The sequence below is a fragment of the Gasterosteus aculeatus genome, chromosome 15, assembly GCF_964276395.1.
Source record: "Gasterosteus aculeatus chromosome 15, fGasAcu3.hap1.1, whole genome shotgun sequence".
Classification (NCBI taxonomy): domain Eukaryota; kingdom Metazoa; phylum Chordata; class Actinopteri; order Perciformes; family Gasterosteidae; genus Gasterosteus; species Gasterosteus aculeatus.
In genome coordinates this window covers 8,019,741-8,034,860 of record NC_135703.1, presented here as the reverse complement: position 1 = coordinate 8,034,860, position 15,120 = coordinate 8,019,741, and the positions used below count along the sequence as shown (strand labels likewise).

At 41.3% G+C, this 15,120-nt stretch overlaps 2 protein-coding genes across 4 annotated transcripts in view; one reads left to right on the top strand and one right to left on the bottom strand.

The window, feature by feature from the left end:
• Positions 1 to 9,970, bottom strand: part of myo6b (myosin VIb) — a 31,461-nt gene extending 21,491 nt beyond the window's left edge. For both annotated transcript variants that reach the window (XM_040200003.2, XM_040200005.2), the window contains exons 1-12: positions 9,738 to 9,970; positions 6,940 to 7,087; positions 5,277 to 5,346; positions 5,132 to 5,205; positions 4,650 to 4,779; positions 4,428 to 4,533; positions 3,917 to 3,972; positions 3,744 to 3,841; positions 3,469 to 3,633; positions 2,790 to 2,870; positions 1,030 to 1,210; positions 205 to 349 (exon numbers count right to left, since the gene is read on the bottom strand). In XM_040200003.2, the coding sequence (XP_040055937.1) occupies positions 205 to 349; positions 1,030 to 1,210; positions 2,790 to 2,870; positions 3,469 to 3,633; positions 3,744 to 3,841; positions 3,917 to 3,972; positions 4,428 to 4,533; positions 4,650 to 4,779; positions 5,132 to 5,205; positions 5,277 to 5,346; positions 6,940 to 7,056 (1,223 nt within the window). In that variant the 5' untranslated portion in view covers positions 7,057 to 7,087; positions 9,738 to 9,970. The remainder of the gene's footprint in view (positions 1 to 204; positions 350 to 1,029; positions 1,211 to 2,789; positions 2,871 to 3,468; positions 3,634 to 3,743; positions 3,842 to 3,916; positions 3,973 to 4,427; positions 4,534 to 4,649; positions 4,780 to 5,131; positions 5,206 to 5,276; positions 5,347 to 6,939; positions 7,088 to 9,737) is intronic.
• Positions 9,971 to 11,054: 1,084 nt separating this feature from the next.
• colec11 (collectin sub-family member 11) lies at positions 11,055 to 14,233 on the top strand. Of its 2 annotated transcripts, none has more exons than XM_040198660.2 (7): positions 11,055 to 11,333; positions 11,744 to 11,889; positions 11,982 to 12,053; positions 12,456 to 12,527; positions 12,596 to 12,649; positions 12,771 to 12,866; positions 13,042 to 14,233. In XM_040198660.2, the coding sequence occupies exons 2-7, from the start codon at positions 11,772 to 11,774 to the stop codon at positions 13,431 to 13,433; spliced, it is 804 nt and encodes a 267-aa protein (XP_040054594.1). In that variant the 5' UTR covers positions 11,055 to 11,333; positions 11,744 to 11,771; the 3' UTR covers positions 13,434 to 14,233. The 2 variants fall into 2 exon arrangements, with proteins under 2 accessions (XP_040054594.1, XP_040054593.1); XM_040198659.2 differs by having other exon boundaries at positions 11,207 to 11,333; positions 13,024 to 14,233.
• The last annotated feature ends 887 nt before the right edge of the window (positions 14,234 to 15,120 follow it).

Genomic DNA, 15,120 nt, shown 5'->3' with positions numbered 1-15,120 from the left:
TTGCAGTACAGTTCAACTCTGTTTTACCACATGACAATTCAATTCCAGGTAATTGATCTCTGAACAGGATTATTAGCTGTTTATGGAGCTATCGGGAGTTCTGTGACAGTAATTTATGAAGGTACTAAAAGTACCTACAACAAAAGAAGTTTACAAAGAGCGGCGGTGTTGTCGAAGTACTGTAAAGAGTGCAGTGCTTCTCACTTGATAACCGTTCCTTTGGCGCCGCCTGCTGTCGTCAGCATGATCCTGGTCGTGAGGCTGACACGCAAATCTCCCGGATCCAGAGCCAGCAGGTCGGCACAGTACTCCAGGGTCTGGCCTGACTGGGTTTTCAGGATACAACCTCCTGAAACACACAGTAATACACAATCCTTTACAAAAGCATCCTGTTTGAGTGTGTGGTTCAGAAAATGAGTGTTGCATTTATAACAGCTATAACTTGTACATTCCCCCACAATAGGGGGAGAGCTAAAAAAGCAACAAAGAGATTTTTGGTACCAACCAAGAACAAGCAGATATATATTTATTGGTGGGAAATGACGGCTGAAATGTTTCAGCAGTAAATGGGTGATTTCAAAAGCCTTTTACAAAGCTGGAGTTCATGTTCAGTGCGTTTAAACTACTCTTATTTTTGAAACTGTCATTGAAAAAATACTTGACAATACAGACACTTTTATTGTAGAAAAACAAAGAGAGAGAAAGAGAGAAGGACCCTGGTTACCAGGGTAACAACGGTTTTCTATAGCATCGTTTGAGGGTAAACGTGACATCCAAGGACAGAATTTTCTATTAATCTACTGCCTGTGTCACACATATGCAGAAGTTCATGTGCTCACATTTATTTGGAAAATGATTTGATATAAATCCTCAGCCACCGAGGAGGTTTTCGTTTATTTTAAAAGCTGTGTCTGGCTAGAAGAACCTAGGAGTCTAGTTACACGGCCGCACAAAAATATGTATTAGGTACAGTGTATGTATAAGTAGAGAATCGGCAAAATAACATAATAAAGTTTAAGTATTTGTAACCTGAGGAACTTCCGGTTTCTTCAAAATCAATGTTGCCCAGATGCAGAACGCCAGCAACCACCCTGAACAAGTCCAGCTTCTCAGTGTCATCCAGACCAATCTTCTTCATGGCCACGCACATCCTGTTGAAGTCCCCCATGTCGTCAAGAAGAGGGTCCTTCAAAGCACCGGCCTTGAGATGCTATAAAACACACGAGTGAGGCAGAAAAAAAAAAGATATCAGAAGAGCAACCGGCAGTACATCAGTGTGTTAAAAGAGCCTCCACCAGCAGCACACGGCAAACACTATAAACTAAGCAACAAGGTTATTTATGCCATTCAAGAGAAAAATAAGCCAATGTAACAACTAGCAATATCCCAGGGAAAAGATGGCAGACAAATATACATGAATTGTGAAATGTCGCTGTCACACTTCAGGATTCATGGATGATAAACAAGGGCCACACAGTTATTACTCAATGTATGCTGTATTTGATAAGACACCGTTTAAGTTTGTTCTATGAAATAAAATGCTTCAGTGACAAATTTTCATTTTTCATTTGTGTTGACTGATTAAAAATGTCAAGGCTTAAAATCAAGTCAACTACAGAAAATATACAAATAATTGTGCAGCCCTGTATTGTATCACTGTACTGTAAAAAAAAAAAAAGCTTAGTAAGCCAACATCCTTTTGTATTGGTTCTGAGCCCCAAACCTGGCAGACACATGCAGATAAAGAGGAAGGCCCTCATTTCCTGTTTGCACAACACACCGCAGCATGTAAAACCTTTTTAGAGTTGCAGTGTTTGCTTATGGAAAATACAGGATAAAGAGCACGGAGCACAAAGCCCTGATAGGAGAAGGAAACATCACCTTATTTTCCTAAACATCACAGACACAGGGAAGGACAGACACATGAATAAGGACTTGATTAGCAACGTAATAAGCAACATTGTTAGTCACTGTTATTTAAATGATTTGTTATCACATAGTAGGCGTGTTAAATAAAACCTCTTACACATTCAATATATGACTGACCACTACAATAAAAGTCCATTATTTTGAATCAAATTCGAAAAAAGGTCCAATAGAACACCAGAACAGATTTTACAATAAGTGACAATGAGAACAACCGAACTGTCGGTTTAAAACCAGCTGTGCTGAAAACTGAGTCAGTGTGATTACAATATGTCACTGCAGACACGTATGTAAAAGTAAAGTATTGTTCTCCTCTTCACGTACTACGTTAAGCAAACCTACGAGTAAATACATTAAGCACACTATCTGACCTGGTTTTCTTCAAACTTTGATTGGCATTAAAGAAGATATTTTATCTAAGTGAAATGAACATGTATAATTAGTCCCTGAGAGAGCAACATGTCACACATATTCTTCTAATTCTTTCATCCTATTAATTACACATCTTTGCAGGCGCTGATTCTTTTTTGTGTCATACATAATTTATCAAATACACAGACCTGAACTAATTTCCTGCCATTAAATATTCTAATTGACCAGTTTCTGCATTATGATCTCACATTTGGGGCTAATTTCCTCGAAATGTGGCCGGGATTTGCTTTGAGTCTGTGCGTATGCATCATTATTGGGAAAAGAATAATGTAAATGTATCTGAATGATTAATTGCACACTGGAGAATAAAAAAGGGTTCTGTGCATTACATTTCCATCCTTTGCTTTGGTCGTTGGCATAGCAACGGCCAGGTAAAGGTAACAGAGGTGTGTTGGGTTTGAGGGATTGAACCAGACAGGGCAGGACATTACCTCAGGACTCTTGCGGTTCTGCATAATTTGTTTGTCGGAGTCCTTACTGGCAAAGTATCGGGTGCATCCCCGGTTCAGGTACTGCAACGAGGAAACAAAATCATCTTAATAACATTCAAACATCATCAGTGTTTTGAGGAATTAAATTAATACGGTCTGAGTGCGTTTCACTCGTGGCGGCGAACCTACGGGGATGTTTGTATTGATTTTCATCACCCGAACGAATTACCTTTTTGTCATCCCGTATTGCTCCACAGATGACTAGTAGTGAACTGCGTGAAGTAATTGCCTCAGTTGATGTGGCTGTCACCTAGGGGACCTGCTCTAATGACACCATGATGAAGGTCTAAGGGAACAGCTCTAGTTCGTTGCTCCGTTAAGCTCTGTTTCGTAGCGCGTGTAGAGGAACAATAAATGTTCCTCTTTTTTTTATGTTGATCATTACATTCGAAAAAGCAGAGAATTCAGCCTAGAAATATTTGGTCACTGGGGAGATTTTAATTTCACTCAGGAGGAACCCCTGAAAAGTAAGCTTCTGTGACATCTAGTGGGCTTTTTAGAGAACTGCCAACAAATAACATCTTTAAAAATGACCTTTCCTGCCTCTCCCAAAGCATTGTCACAGACCTTTTTATATATGGCATGAGTACAGTATGTTTATGCAGACTAGCCCACTGACCCTGAAGCTGTCCGGAGAGTCCAGATGCAGTCTCTTCTTGATGTCTTCGGACGCCCCGGCACACAGCCTGTAGAAGATGTGGTAGTTCCTCTCGTCGTTGCTTTGCATGCAAATCCTTGACTTCTCTAGCAGGTAATGGGAGACAAATCCACCCACGACTGCATTCTGGAAACACGAGGAGGAAGAATCTGTCTTCAAAGCCGTATTTGAAATTCACGGTCCACACGCAGCAAATTATTTTCCAACCTACAACGTGATCAGTGATGATCTCTTACCTTCTCGTTGAAATGGATCTCCACAAACTTCCCAAAGCGGCTGCTGTTATTATTCCGCACGGTCTTTGCATTTCCAAAGGCCTCAAGAAGGGGGTTTGCTGAGGTTTAAAATGGAATAAAGCGGAATCAGACCACCCCCATATGATGCATGCAGTATTTTGTTATTGTAATACCTTCGACAATTCTCTCGTCAATATCTTGTCCACTTCCATATGTCGTGGTGAGATATCTATAAGGTAGGAATGAATACAAGATGATGATGTACAGTAAATCGCACATTACATGACAAAAATAAAATACTAAAAACCAACCTAAAGTTTTAATGCAAGAAAATGCAAAGTTACTACAATAGCATATGGTTGGAGAGAAGCTACTTCTCTGCTAGTGTAACTGGCATTGCACCCACTTTAATGCGGTTTCACTGCCTCTACTGTGCATCTTTGGTGGGATAGTGGCTCTACTGTCACGCACCAACCGCCAAGACAAATTCCTTGTATGTTTGACATATTTTGGCAATAAATGTTTCCTGATTCCGGATAGTGGTATTCTGTACAGTAGGGAAATGTCGTGCTTTGGAAAGAGAAGGAGGGGGCGGGGCGGGTTAAAAGAAGAAGCGAGAGGACCAAAGCTGAGCGTGAAGGGAAAATAAAGACGGGATGAAGGATGATTAAGGTCGGCTCGTACCTGAGAACAAACTTGGTGTTTTCGGTCTTTCCAGCACCAGATTCACCTGAAACTATGATGGACTGGCTCATCTTGAGTACCTTCATGTCCCTGTAGGCTTTGTCAGCTAAACAACAAAAGAAAAGAATACATTTGTAGCAAACATTCATCCATTTAAACCCTAAATTACAACTATCTCATTTCGTACTTGAGCTTGTTGCCCCATCACTTGACCGCTCTCACCTATAGCATAGACGTGAGGAGGCAGAGTTCCCAGTGACTTGCCCTGGTACGTCTTGATGGCGTCGAGTCCATAAAGTTTGTGGATGTCGTAGTAAGGATTCACAGCTATCAGGATATTGGCCACATACGTCTGCAAAGGATACAAACACAGGGTCACTGCCTTTTAGAGAAGGTTAATAAACAGCAAAAACACGGATGAATTATTGAATAATAAAGTTGGCCCTGGGACAACTTGTTGCCCTGTCAACCAGCTGTCCCTCATATCCAAAGGGAGGCCCCTGACCAGACCTGGGTTTGCCCGTCTGACCCTTTTCCTTTTCACCACCTGACACTTTCCCTCCAGGGACGCGAGGGCAGGGATCCTGTCTCCTGCTGTCCTCCCCTCGTGTTCGTTTCTACGCATGATGCAACTGGATTGGAGTGACTTTGCGATCCGTTGCAAGGGTACATTCAGACTAGTGTGGAGGTAAGAGAAAACATACATAGATGTGGTCTTTATTGTATCGCAGTCTGACGTTGTTGAGGAGAGTGGCTTCATTCAAGTACATCAGGGAACCTGAAAACGGAGGAAACAAGATGGATTAAATATTTACTTTTGATAAAGAAATGGACGCTGTGTTGACTTACAGTTGTCCTCCATGTGCTTGTTGACATCCTCCTCTGCTGGGAAGACTTGGCTCATTGAAGCAAGAAAGGTCTGCAACACAAACATTCACATGATGGCACCTCTAGGATACGTAGTAGACAAGTGGCGCCGTCTCTATTTATCCAACTTCTTTATGTGCAAGATTTATTTTTTAAAGGTTTATGACCCCAAACAGGTGTTTATTACCATCCCAAAAAGGGAGACACATTGGACATAATAAAACGCTAAGCAAGAACTCCTGAACATGAATCATTTATCGTGGTTAAAGATCACAGTAATGATGCAACGTGTTCTCAGGCTAAATCGGGTTCCTAATATTCTCACTCTATTGTCAAACAGTCTGAGTTCATGGAAATAAACTGGATGGAACAAGACTGCCGTGAGAGAAACAAGGGGTGACATGGCAGGGTAATGAATAATTTGGGGGGAGAGCAACCGGATCCCAACCCCATGTGTGTGTGTGTGTGTAAGGGAGAGAGAGACATCCCAAACTCCACATTTAAACAGAGCCAGGGAATGTGCCTACAACAAAGAAATGAGACCTTCTGGTTATTTCCGACAGTGTATCCAATTTATAGACTCCTGTCTACATGTTCATCACGCTGTGTGTGTGTGTGTTGCAAATAGGCCCAAGTCTGTGCATGTTTTATTGTCACAAACAGGCAGTAACCATAAACCAAATCTGCTTTGCCTTGTGCTGAATCCGAAAATGTCAAAAGCAATAAAATTGACAAAGAAGAAGAGGCCGCCGGCTCTGAGGTACTAATGAGCTCCATGCTGCAGTAAAAAATGATACTCAATGGGCCTTTCATTCCCTCTCTGAAAGGGACAGAGTTTATGCCTCGTAATAAACTGATCATGATCATTCAAAGTTCACAGCGATACCAAATGAGATTCCTACTGCACGCGTTTTCTCCAACACAGCTTTAAATGTGTGTGCATTGTTGGGGTTAGAAGCACAGTATCAGTTGTTAAAAGATCCAAATATTTTTCATTCCAAAACGTTTTAAAATAGAGGCAGACATTTTCTGCATTGCAGGGATTCACACCCTTTTGAACAGTCACTTTTATCAGCGGAGCAAAGACTTTTCAGGGTCATTACATTACGAATGGTGGCTAACTGGCATCGCTTCATCTAACATGTCTGCGGAAAGAAAGGCCTGTATATTAGCTGTAGTGGGAACGCTTCAAAGGGAACAAACACAGAGGCGACTGTGGTAAACATCAGAGACCTGCTTGCTGGGGACTCAGGTGTAACAGGTGGCCTTTACTTCTAATAAGCAGTTCTCCCTCCCGGCAACACTGTCAGGCCACCTGCTGCTGCGCTCTTTACTTATTCACGCGGTCTCGTGTTTCTCACCTTCTACACATCATTGTCCCAACGCCACTCGGCCTAAAATTGCCCCGAAAAGCACGTTGTTTCTTTCTTACACATTGCGTTAACCTTTCAAATGAATGTGCGTGTGCATATATTTGTGTAAACAGTGAGTACCCTCCTGGGATTGAGGCACCCAATACATGTGAACCAGTCAACGCAACTGAGCCGCAGAGCAACATGGAAGAGAAAACAGTCACCAACACTTTTGCCCAGTTGGGCTTGCTTTGCCAGAAAGTGTGTGTGTGTTTGTGTGTGTGATGACCCACCCTGCCCTTCTGGTTAAGAGGTTCTATGGTTAGTGTGTCGGCTCCTATGTCGACGATCGTCCCCAGCTGGAACCCGTCGACGGGGTGGGGCGCCCACACTGGCTTCCCGTCCTCCATGGCTCACCTCCAGTCCGGCACGACCACACAACTGGGAGAGGGAGAGGGAGAGGGAGAGAGGTGAGGCGAGGGACGGGTAGCGTGTGGCTTGAGATAGATATGCAAAGAGAGAGGAGAGTACAAAGTTTTGCATTTTTGCTCCCACGAACTTCCCACTGAGGCTTCTGTAGCTAAAATATGTGTAGCTCACCTTTTTTTCGCCACGGCTGACGATAATAAATGTAAATGTAAACGACTGACAGAACATACACGAACAATTCTCATAATGTCTGTAAACATCCTCTCTGACTTGTCATGGAGACTGATATCAAAGTATTTCACTATCAAAGTGATCTACAGTGGCCTTCCTCAGTCGTTTGCATGGTGGGTTTGGGACCCGACCCGCTGCTTACCGTCTGCTTCTCTATCCATTAACTTGTTTTTCCTTCTGCTGATCTTGTAATCTCTAGTGAGGACAACAAAACTCTGAGTGACCTCACATGCAGACGACTGCCCCGAGTAGAAACATCTCCCATCTGGAGCTGCATGCTGCGTACTAACTATTAGGCAGCTTGAATCTGATTGATTCAATTTTAAGTTGTGTGTGTGGGTATAATTTGGAAGTCAAACTAAAACCAGAAAATTTTGTTCAACCATTGTGAACCGACAGCTTTATTCCCTAATTGACCGGAGCAGTTTTACTCTTGTAAATGTTGGAGATTATAATTTCTCTCTGAATCCGTTGCTAGAAAAATACCACAGCATCTGTGAAAGCCGCATTTTTGCATTCGTGCCATTGAGGGTTGTTGGCAGTTATTCGTACACACACACGAGTTCTTCGAAGACAAAGGAACAACGTCATGCCAGAGTATCCCATTAGCTTTAGGGATTGAGGTCAAATGCCACAAAGGACTTAATGTTCAACAGGTACATCAATTGAGCGCAATGGAGGCCTCATCCAAGCGAGGGATCGGAGATGGTGACATGGTATTCCTTTTTATTGCATAACAACCATTTCATTGTCACTGCACAAGAGATGGCGCTCTGCACGTTACTGTTTGCAGTTTTCACCACAATCAGACTTTAACAGCTTAATTATCGAGTGTGCCACGTCTGGTCAATACACCTCCATCTGGCTTTTCTCAATAGGCCACAGCGGCACACTCGCTTTGAGGACTTTGTGAGGCAGGGCTCGGATCGTAAGCCCTTTTTAAAAATGGAGCGATAACCTACAGCTGTTTGGCGGCTTATGCCCCAGCAAAACCATGAGGCTAAGTGGCTAAAGGAAACAACTGATCCCAAGTGCTATTTCTGCGTTCAAAGGCTTGCTTAATGGTGCTGATGCGCAATAAAAAAATATAATATAATAAGGTATTGAGTATTCAAAAACGCAATTATGTAAGTACATACACGCATTAATGAATGAAAACAATCATATCAGATGCAAGCCAGGTCAACGGGGGGGAAAAGCAGTGAGGAATGTTATCAAGGCCCCAACTAAAAGCGAATGTAAGATGTCAATGGTGGTGATAGTCCTCAGATAAACACCAAAACCACATTCAGACACAAGAAGGAGTTTAACAAACGCACCAGAAGGAGAGACGACAAAGATTACTTTGCCCAGTCCGTTATCTTCAGCCTTCAAGTGTCAGATCAAGGCTACGTGGGATCCACCAGACTGTCTTTGTTAGATGACTGATAACAACACGGCTTTCCCACAGTTTCCTATTTCAAGTCCAACGAGTCAGTATCCACACAGGAAATACGCCCGGTTCAAAAAGAGATGACCACATGTACCGTCTACGTGCCGCTCTGTGAAGGTACGATTCATACATACAATAGTTTCCACGCGCCGAGAGCAGTTTATGGGGAAAATACGGCAAACTTGCTTCCATACACACCAACGCTTTGGGTTTCTCATCCCCCATTCAAAGCAAAACCGTTAAATAAACTGCCACATCACATTGGGAGATGTTTACATTAGTGACTCCTCTACAAAACACAGTCCAGTCCCTCACGAGCAACTTTGACTCTGCAGCCCTAAAGCCTCTTAGTATCTGACCCTAATCCAGGCGGTGAGGTGAGACGCTTCAAGACTAACAAATAAAAGTCTGTGATCAGTGGCGAGACAAACACAAAACAAAAAGGCGTCCCGTGAAGCACAAACACCGGTGCAGTGCAGCGAGAAGGAAGCATAAAAGGTGCACAAAAATGAATGGACACCGGCTCAAAAAGAAGCCGGACGCACAGACAAGCCTCCGGTTTCCTGCCTCTTGTTTCCTGTTCCCAACCAGCCCAAAAAGGGAAATGGAAACACATTGATATTGAATACCAACGATGCGTATTCATCTTCTTCAAGAAGAGATGACAGAGATGCGCAGAATAATGGAGCACGCAGAGGAAACTGGACAATCAAATGAAATGAGTTCAGGACAACCTCATAATGAAATGGATTCTTGTGTACACTAACTGACCCTTCATGAATAGATCACCAAGCCAACTGTGGGAGTTTGTGGTTAAACTAACGCTGTATTAAGGCAGGCAAGGCTTAAGTTAAAGGTTAACAATTCAATAAAACTACAATCAGGAAACTACTGTAACTGTAGGCTGCTCCATTCTCACACCTAGTAAGTACAGTCACGACTGTCACGAGCAAATGACCTTTTGGCTAAAACAATATAAAAGTTTTGACAAACACTTACGTTCAGGTTGTCAAATTTACGATGAGGGCGACGGGACCGATTTAAGGTCCCTCAGACGGGGGTGTAGTTGTGAGTGCCTCCTTCCCGGGGCAGCGTGCGACAGACGACCGGCTGCGCTCCGCGCTCCGGTGAGCGCAGGTGACGTCACCCCGAACGCGCACGGCTGAAGGTGCGTTGAGGTGCTGCTCGTAAGATCCTGTGTCAGGTCGTTTTACCGAAGCGCCACTGAATCGCTTCGTGAAGCAGCGGAGGACATAATCAGTATTTATAGCAACATATGAGCATTTTGAACAATGTCAACGTGAGAAATGGTCATGACATAGAATAGAATAGACAGTACTTTTTTTAATCGTAAAACTGCAGATTGAAGATGCATTGAGAGCATTGACAGTACATGTTGCCTTAAGAGTCATTAATATTTGAAAGGCAGGTAACTCAAACTTTTGGGGGGGATTTTTTTGAAGTAGAAACCCAATCCACCATTGAAAGACGACACTGGGTTATTAAATCCAATTAGGATATTTGATACTCCTCCATTGGACAATACCTTATTACTAACACAAGATGACAGCATGTAAACACTACCAAGTAGAAAAAACAACGTAATGTTTGCATTAATTCCAAAATAATATACAAGACACAGTTAAGCACCAATTGACTATATCAAATTGACATTCGTTTAATTTATTAACGACACTAAAGTACATCTAATACTCTCCAAACATCAACTATTCACCATCCTCCATTTGGTTAATTTTTTCATTTTAACAACACCACATTTGGATTTAAAATATAGAAACTAATATATATATATATATATATATATATATATATATATATATATATATATATATATATATATATATATATATACTGTACTATACTATATAAACAGTATATTGAAGATCCAGGTCAGAAGAGGTCCGCTACTTCACTAGCTGGAACAATTGCTCCCTCAGGTGGTCGCCAAGCAGATAAGCAGACCTGTACCTTAATAAGCTGCATCCCAAACCAATGATCTTATTTAGAGGAAGGCAGAGAAGAAGAGTGAAGAGAAGAGAGGACATACAGATGATTGTCTGTGTCCCTTCTAAGAACTTTGGGGAAGCTATAGAGCCAGAAATGTTATAAAAGTAAACCATCGTGTTGATTTAAAATTCCAAATGCTTAATTGATGTCATGGACACCGAATTACGTTTAACGCGTGGGAGGATTTTTCACAATATATTTATCTCCTGTTGCATATTATAAAAAGGTTTTTCATAATTTTGTTATTCAAAGAGAATTACATGACATTGCAGGCACTTTGCAAAAAATGCTTTTCTAAATATCTGATAGAGCTTAAGGTTGAGTGATTGTATTTATGGGGCCCCTCCGCTATCAATCACTTGACTTCTTTCCCAGCTAATTATCTGCGGCGCTCCAGCTGCTTTGGACTTTATCTGTGAACTGTTTACAAATTTCCTATCACAAACATTCTGTGGTGCCTGTGGAAGAACATGAAATGTTTCTGTAGGACCACCAGTGCTGAAAGCTCCTGGAAGTCTTTGCACGCTGGCTACACGGCTCTACTTTTTTATGAAAACACCTCTGCAGGTAGGCAAGCAAGCTTTTAATACACAGATTACTGTTCAGCCCCTGGTATTCATTGTTTTATTGAGTTTGTTTGTAACAAAAAAAAAGACGTTGTGGTTTAAGCAGCTGTGATTCAGTATGTTTTGTCCATTGATAACTTTATCTATACAGCATTAGTTTATCCAGAATGTTTTAATTGGATTAAAACACATAATTCATTTTCATGGTCTTTTTTTTCTTCTGAATGTTGCTCAGGAGAAATATATTGTGCTATTTAGAGGGCTCTTTTTCGGTAGTGATTCACTAAACGTATTCAAATCAGATGTTCACTTACAGCAGCAGGACGTGCTCGCCCAGGAAATTAGTAGCCTGCAAATCTCATGATTTGTGAAAGGTTTTGTGTTTACCTTTAAACTCTCTTGTTCCTTTAGTATAAGCTGCAACCAGCCAATGTAAAGGATGATAGGAGAGAAGCTGTTATTGTCCATAATAATAATGTCTGTGCTGAGTTTGTCGAATGGACAGCACTTGACAGAGGAGTCCTGCACGGTTCAGATCCTTGTCCCCGGCCTCAAAGGCAAGTAATAATACATCGTCATCATACAGGGAGAATTCAAAAAATGTAATCCATCTTCATTAGTTCTTTCATTATTTTGTTTTCTGCAAAAGGAGAACCTGGAGAAAAGGGTCAGAAAGGAGCACCGGGGAGACCAGGAAGAGTTGGCCCACCGGGAGAGATTGGTATAGAATATATTGTATTTCTAAATGCAGAGGAAAACATTAAGCATCCAATCGCAAATGCTGCATCTTGTTCTTTTGTAGTACTATGGCTAAGCTGAAACAAAAGAAAGAGCTGGGGTAGAAATCCCATTGGTGGGGCTGATAATATACTGTTACATCACTGCCAGGACATCCAGAGTGTTTACATCTGGCTGAGAGGTTGGGGGAGAAGCGATTTGGGAGTTTACTGCTGTCGACAAGTGTTTACTGAAGACCTTAATGAGGAGCAAAGGGTTTTCACAATGGCAGAAGTTTAAGAATTTCAATTGACAATGTTTGTTCTTTGAGGGCGAAAAAACAAGACGCATGTGCCTTTTTAAACCAATTGGATTGTCACATAATGGTCAATCACTCTCTTTTCAGGTCAAACTGGAATTAAAGGTCAGAAAGGCATAATGGGACATTATGGGAAAATGGGCCCAAGTGGAATGAAAGGTAATCCAAAAACACAAATGTACTCCGCTTGGTTGTTTTACAAGAAATATAATGAATATTAATCTCAGGGGTAAAAGGAGCCATGGGGGATCCAGGTACTAAGGGCCCTGATGGAGATCCAGGTGATATATTATTCCATTTTATTAAGTTTGTCAAACCGATTCTAGAGATACAGTTGGTGAAATTCGAGGGATAATTAAAACGGCTCTGTGGTAATCCCCAACATTTCCTTTGCCTTATCAGGAGTTCCATATGAGTGCACACCAATGAGAAAGATGATTGGAGAAATGGACATTCTGGTTGCACAGCTCTCCTCTGAACTGAAATTCATCAAAAATGGTAAGGTTGATCTTGGGATTGCCTTTTTTAATTAATAATGTTTTAAAAACCCCAGTTCTTGAAACCTTGCTATTGCTTCCCTTATTATCCTCATAGAACTGCAAATTGTGGGCATGTCAATGCGAAACTTGTAGAAATACAAGTGCTCATTTTTCAGCACTGCCCTCCCCTGCAGCTGTTGCTGGCATAAAAGAGACGGAGAGTAAAGTCTATCTGCTGGTCAAAGAGGAGAAACGCTACTCCGACGCCGAGGGCTACTGCCAGACGAGGGGAGGGCACCTGGCCATGCCCAAGGACGAGGGCGCCAACGCGGTCGTCGCAGACTACATAACCGAAGCGGGCCTGAGCAGAGTCTACATTGGCATCGACGACCTCCGCCGCGAGGGCCTTTTCACCTACGTAGATCTCTCTGCCATGACCACTTTCAGCAAATGGAGGAAGGGGGAGCCCAACAACGCCTACGACGACGAGGACTGTGCTGAGATGGTGGCCTCCGGGGAGTGGACTGACGTGGCGTGCCACCCCACCATGTATTTCGTTTGTGAGTTCGACAAGGAGAACGCCTGAGTTCAGTTTTCTGATGGCGAAGCAAAGGTTATATTGAGAAGTGTAAATGCTCCCTTTTTACTTTTCCTGATAAGATATTTATTTTGTTTACTCACTATAAGTCCATTCTTTCTATGAGAATTTACTCATTTTAAGTGCACCCTCAATCTCATTCTAGGTGATTCATGTTTCAAACAGAGTTTTTATGTAATACAAACTATCCAATGAGAAATATTAACAATAGCAAACACGGCCATCAACAAACAAGGCAAATAAGCAAATGTGAACAGATGCGGTTTAGGCATAAAATATGAAATTAAAGATTTTATTTCCAGTTGTGTGCCGTTAATCAAAGATGTAACACAATATGCATTCTACATCTATATTCACATTATAAGTTATGTGCTTGTTGTTGTAAACTCCAAACAATCATTGATCATTTTAGAAAGAAAGAAAGAAAGAAAATAAGTCTTATGCCTTATTTTCCGCCACTGCTATGACCACATTTATCTGCAGCAGCTGAATCACACTGAGATCCAATAATAAGGCTGGCTGACTTCAAGTGTGCCAGAAAGTCCCGGCAGCATGAGCCAGTCCCCGCAGTCCCTGTGGGAAATATGTTTTGTGAAAACAGATGCTCCTGTTTAAAACATATCCACAAATTGTGTACACTGAAAATGTCTTTGTCTTTGATTGTTATTTTTTTGAGGGATATTTTTTTGACTGATTGTTGGAGATTTCTCTCAATTAACATTTCTTTGGGGAAATGTTTGAATCCATCATAAGCAATGAATAAAATCTGTTAATGTGCACTAAACAAATTCTACAGAGTTAAATCGAGTTAAAACCGATTGTTCTGCTGTCATATGAACAGTCAAAAGTTTGGACACACTTTCTCATTCAAATTGAATGACAACGTACAGTATAACCAAACCTTTTGACTGTTATACTGTTTATTATTCAAAAATAATCCATTCTCTAAACACGAGTAGAATAATAAACACATTACAGTCGGTAACAATATGACATCACCCTGTTGGATGAATGACAAAAACAAGGAATATACCCCAGGTTAATCATATTTTTAATATTGGAAAATCCTCTGCGGTCTAGTTGTGTGATTAATAGAAGTTGTCTTACAGCCCTGGCTACTATTGTGTTTTCTGGAAGTATTCCAGCTAAAATGATATCTTGAGTCCCTTGAGTCTCTCTATGAAGAGGAATTTGAATATGCATAATGCAGTTCTCCCAATAAAGCACAGGACCAGTCCCTCAAGACATGAATAATTAATGCTGAGATGAATTATGCATCTAATTGACCAGGAGTTGTCTGGCATAAACCAATACGGTTCCATTGTTGTTAGTGCAATCTCTGGTTACGTTTGTAACCAATTTGGACAGCTCTGTCAAATACTAGCAAATTATCTGTGGCCTGCAAAATTAGATATGGCTACAATGCATAGAAATATATATTTAAAAAAAACTGCTTGATTACATATTCACAATATCCACAGTGGAAATACCATTTTTGTACTGTAGTTATGGTGTTTTAGCTCTCCCACCTAAATGGAGTGAAGTGTAATTTGTCTTTTTAAAATTTAGAAAAAATGACTTTGAAAAGGAAATTACATGAGCGCTGTACAGAAGTCACCTGTTAGTTTTTGGTAAATGTGCGAAGGAAAGTGGAGTTATAGAGTGAAATGTATGC

Excerpts from the sequence above, each read along its gene's own strand:
- colec11 (XM_040198659.2), top strand. The coding sequence starts at position 11,772 with ATGATAGGAGAGAAGCTGTTATTGTCCATAATAATAATGTCTGTGCTG. Across the intron at positions 11,890-11,981 it reads CCTTGTCCCCGGCCTCAAAG|GAGAACCTGGAGAAAAGGGT; the intron begins GCAAGTAATAAT and ends TTTCTGCAAAAG. Across the intron at positions 12,867-13,023 it reads ACTGAAATTCATCAAAAATG|CACTGCCCTCCCCTGCAGCT; the intron begins GTAAGGTTGATC and ends CTCATTTTTCAG.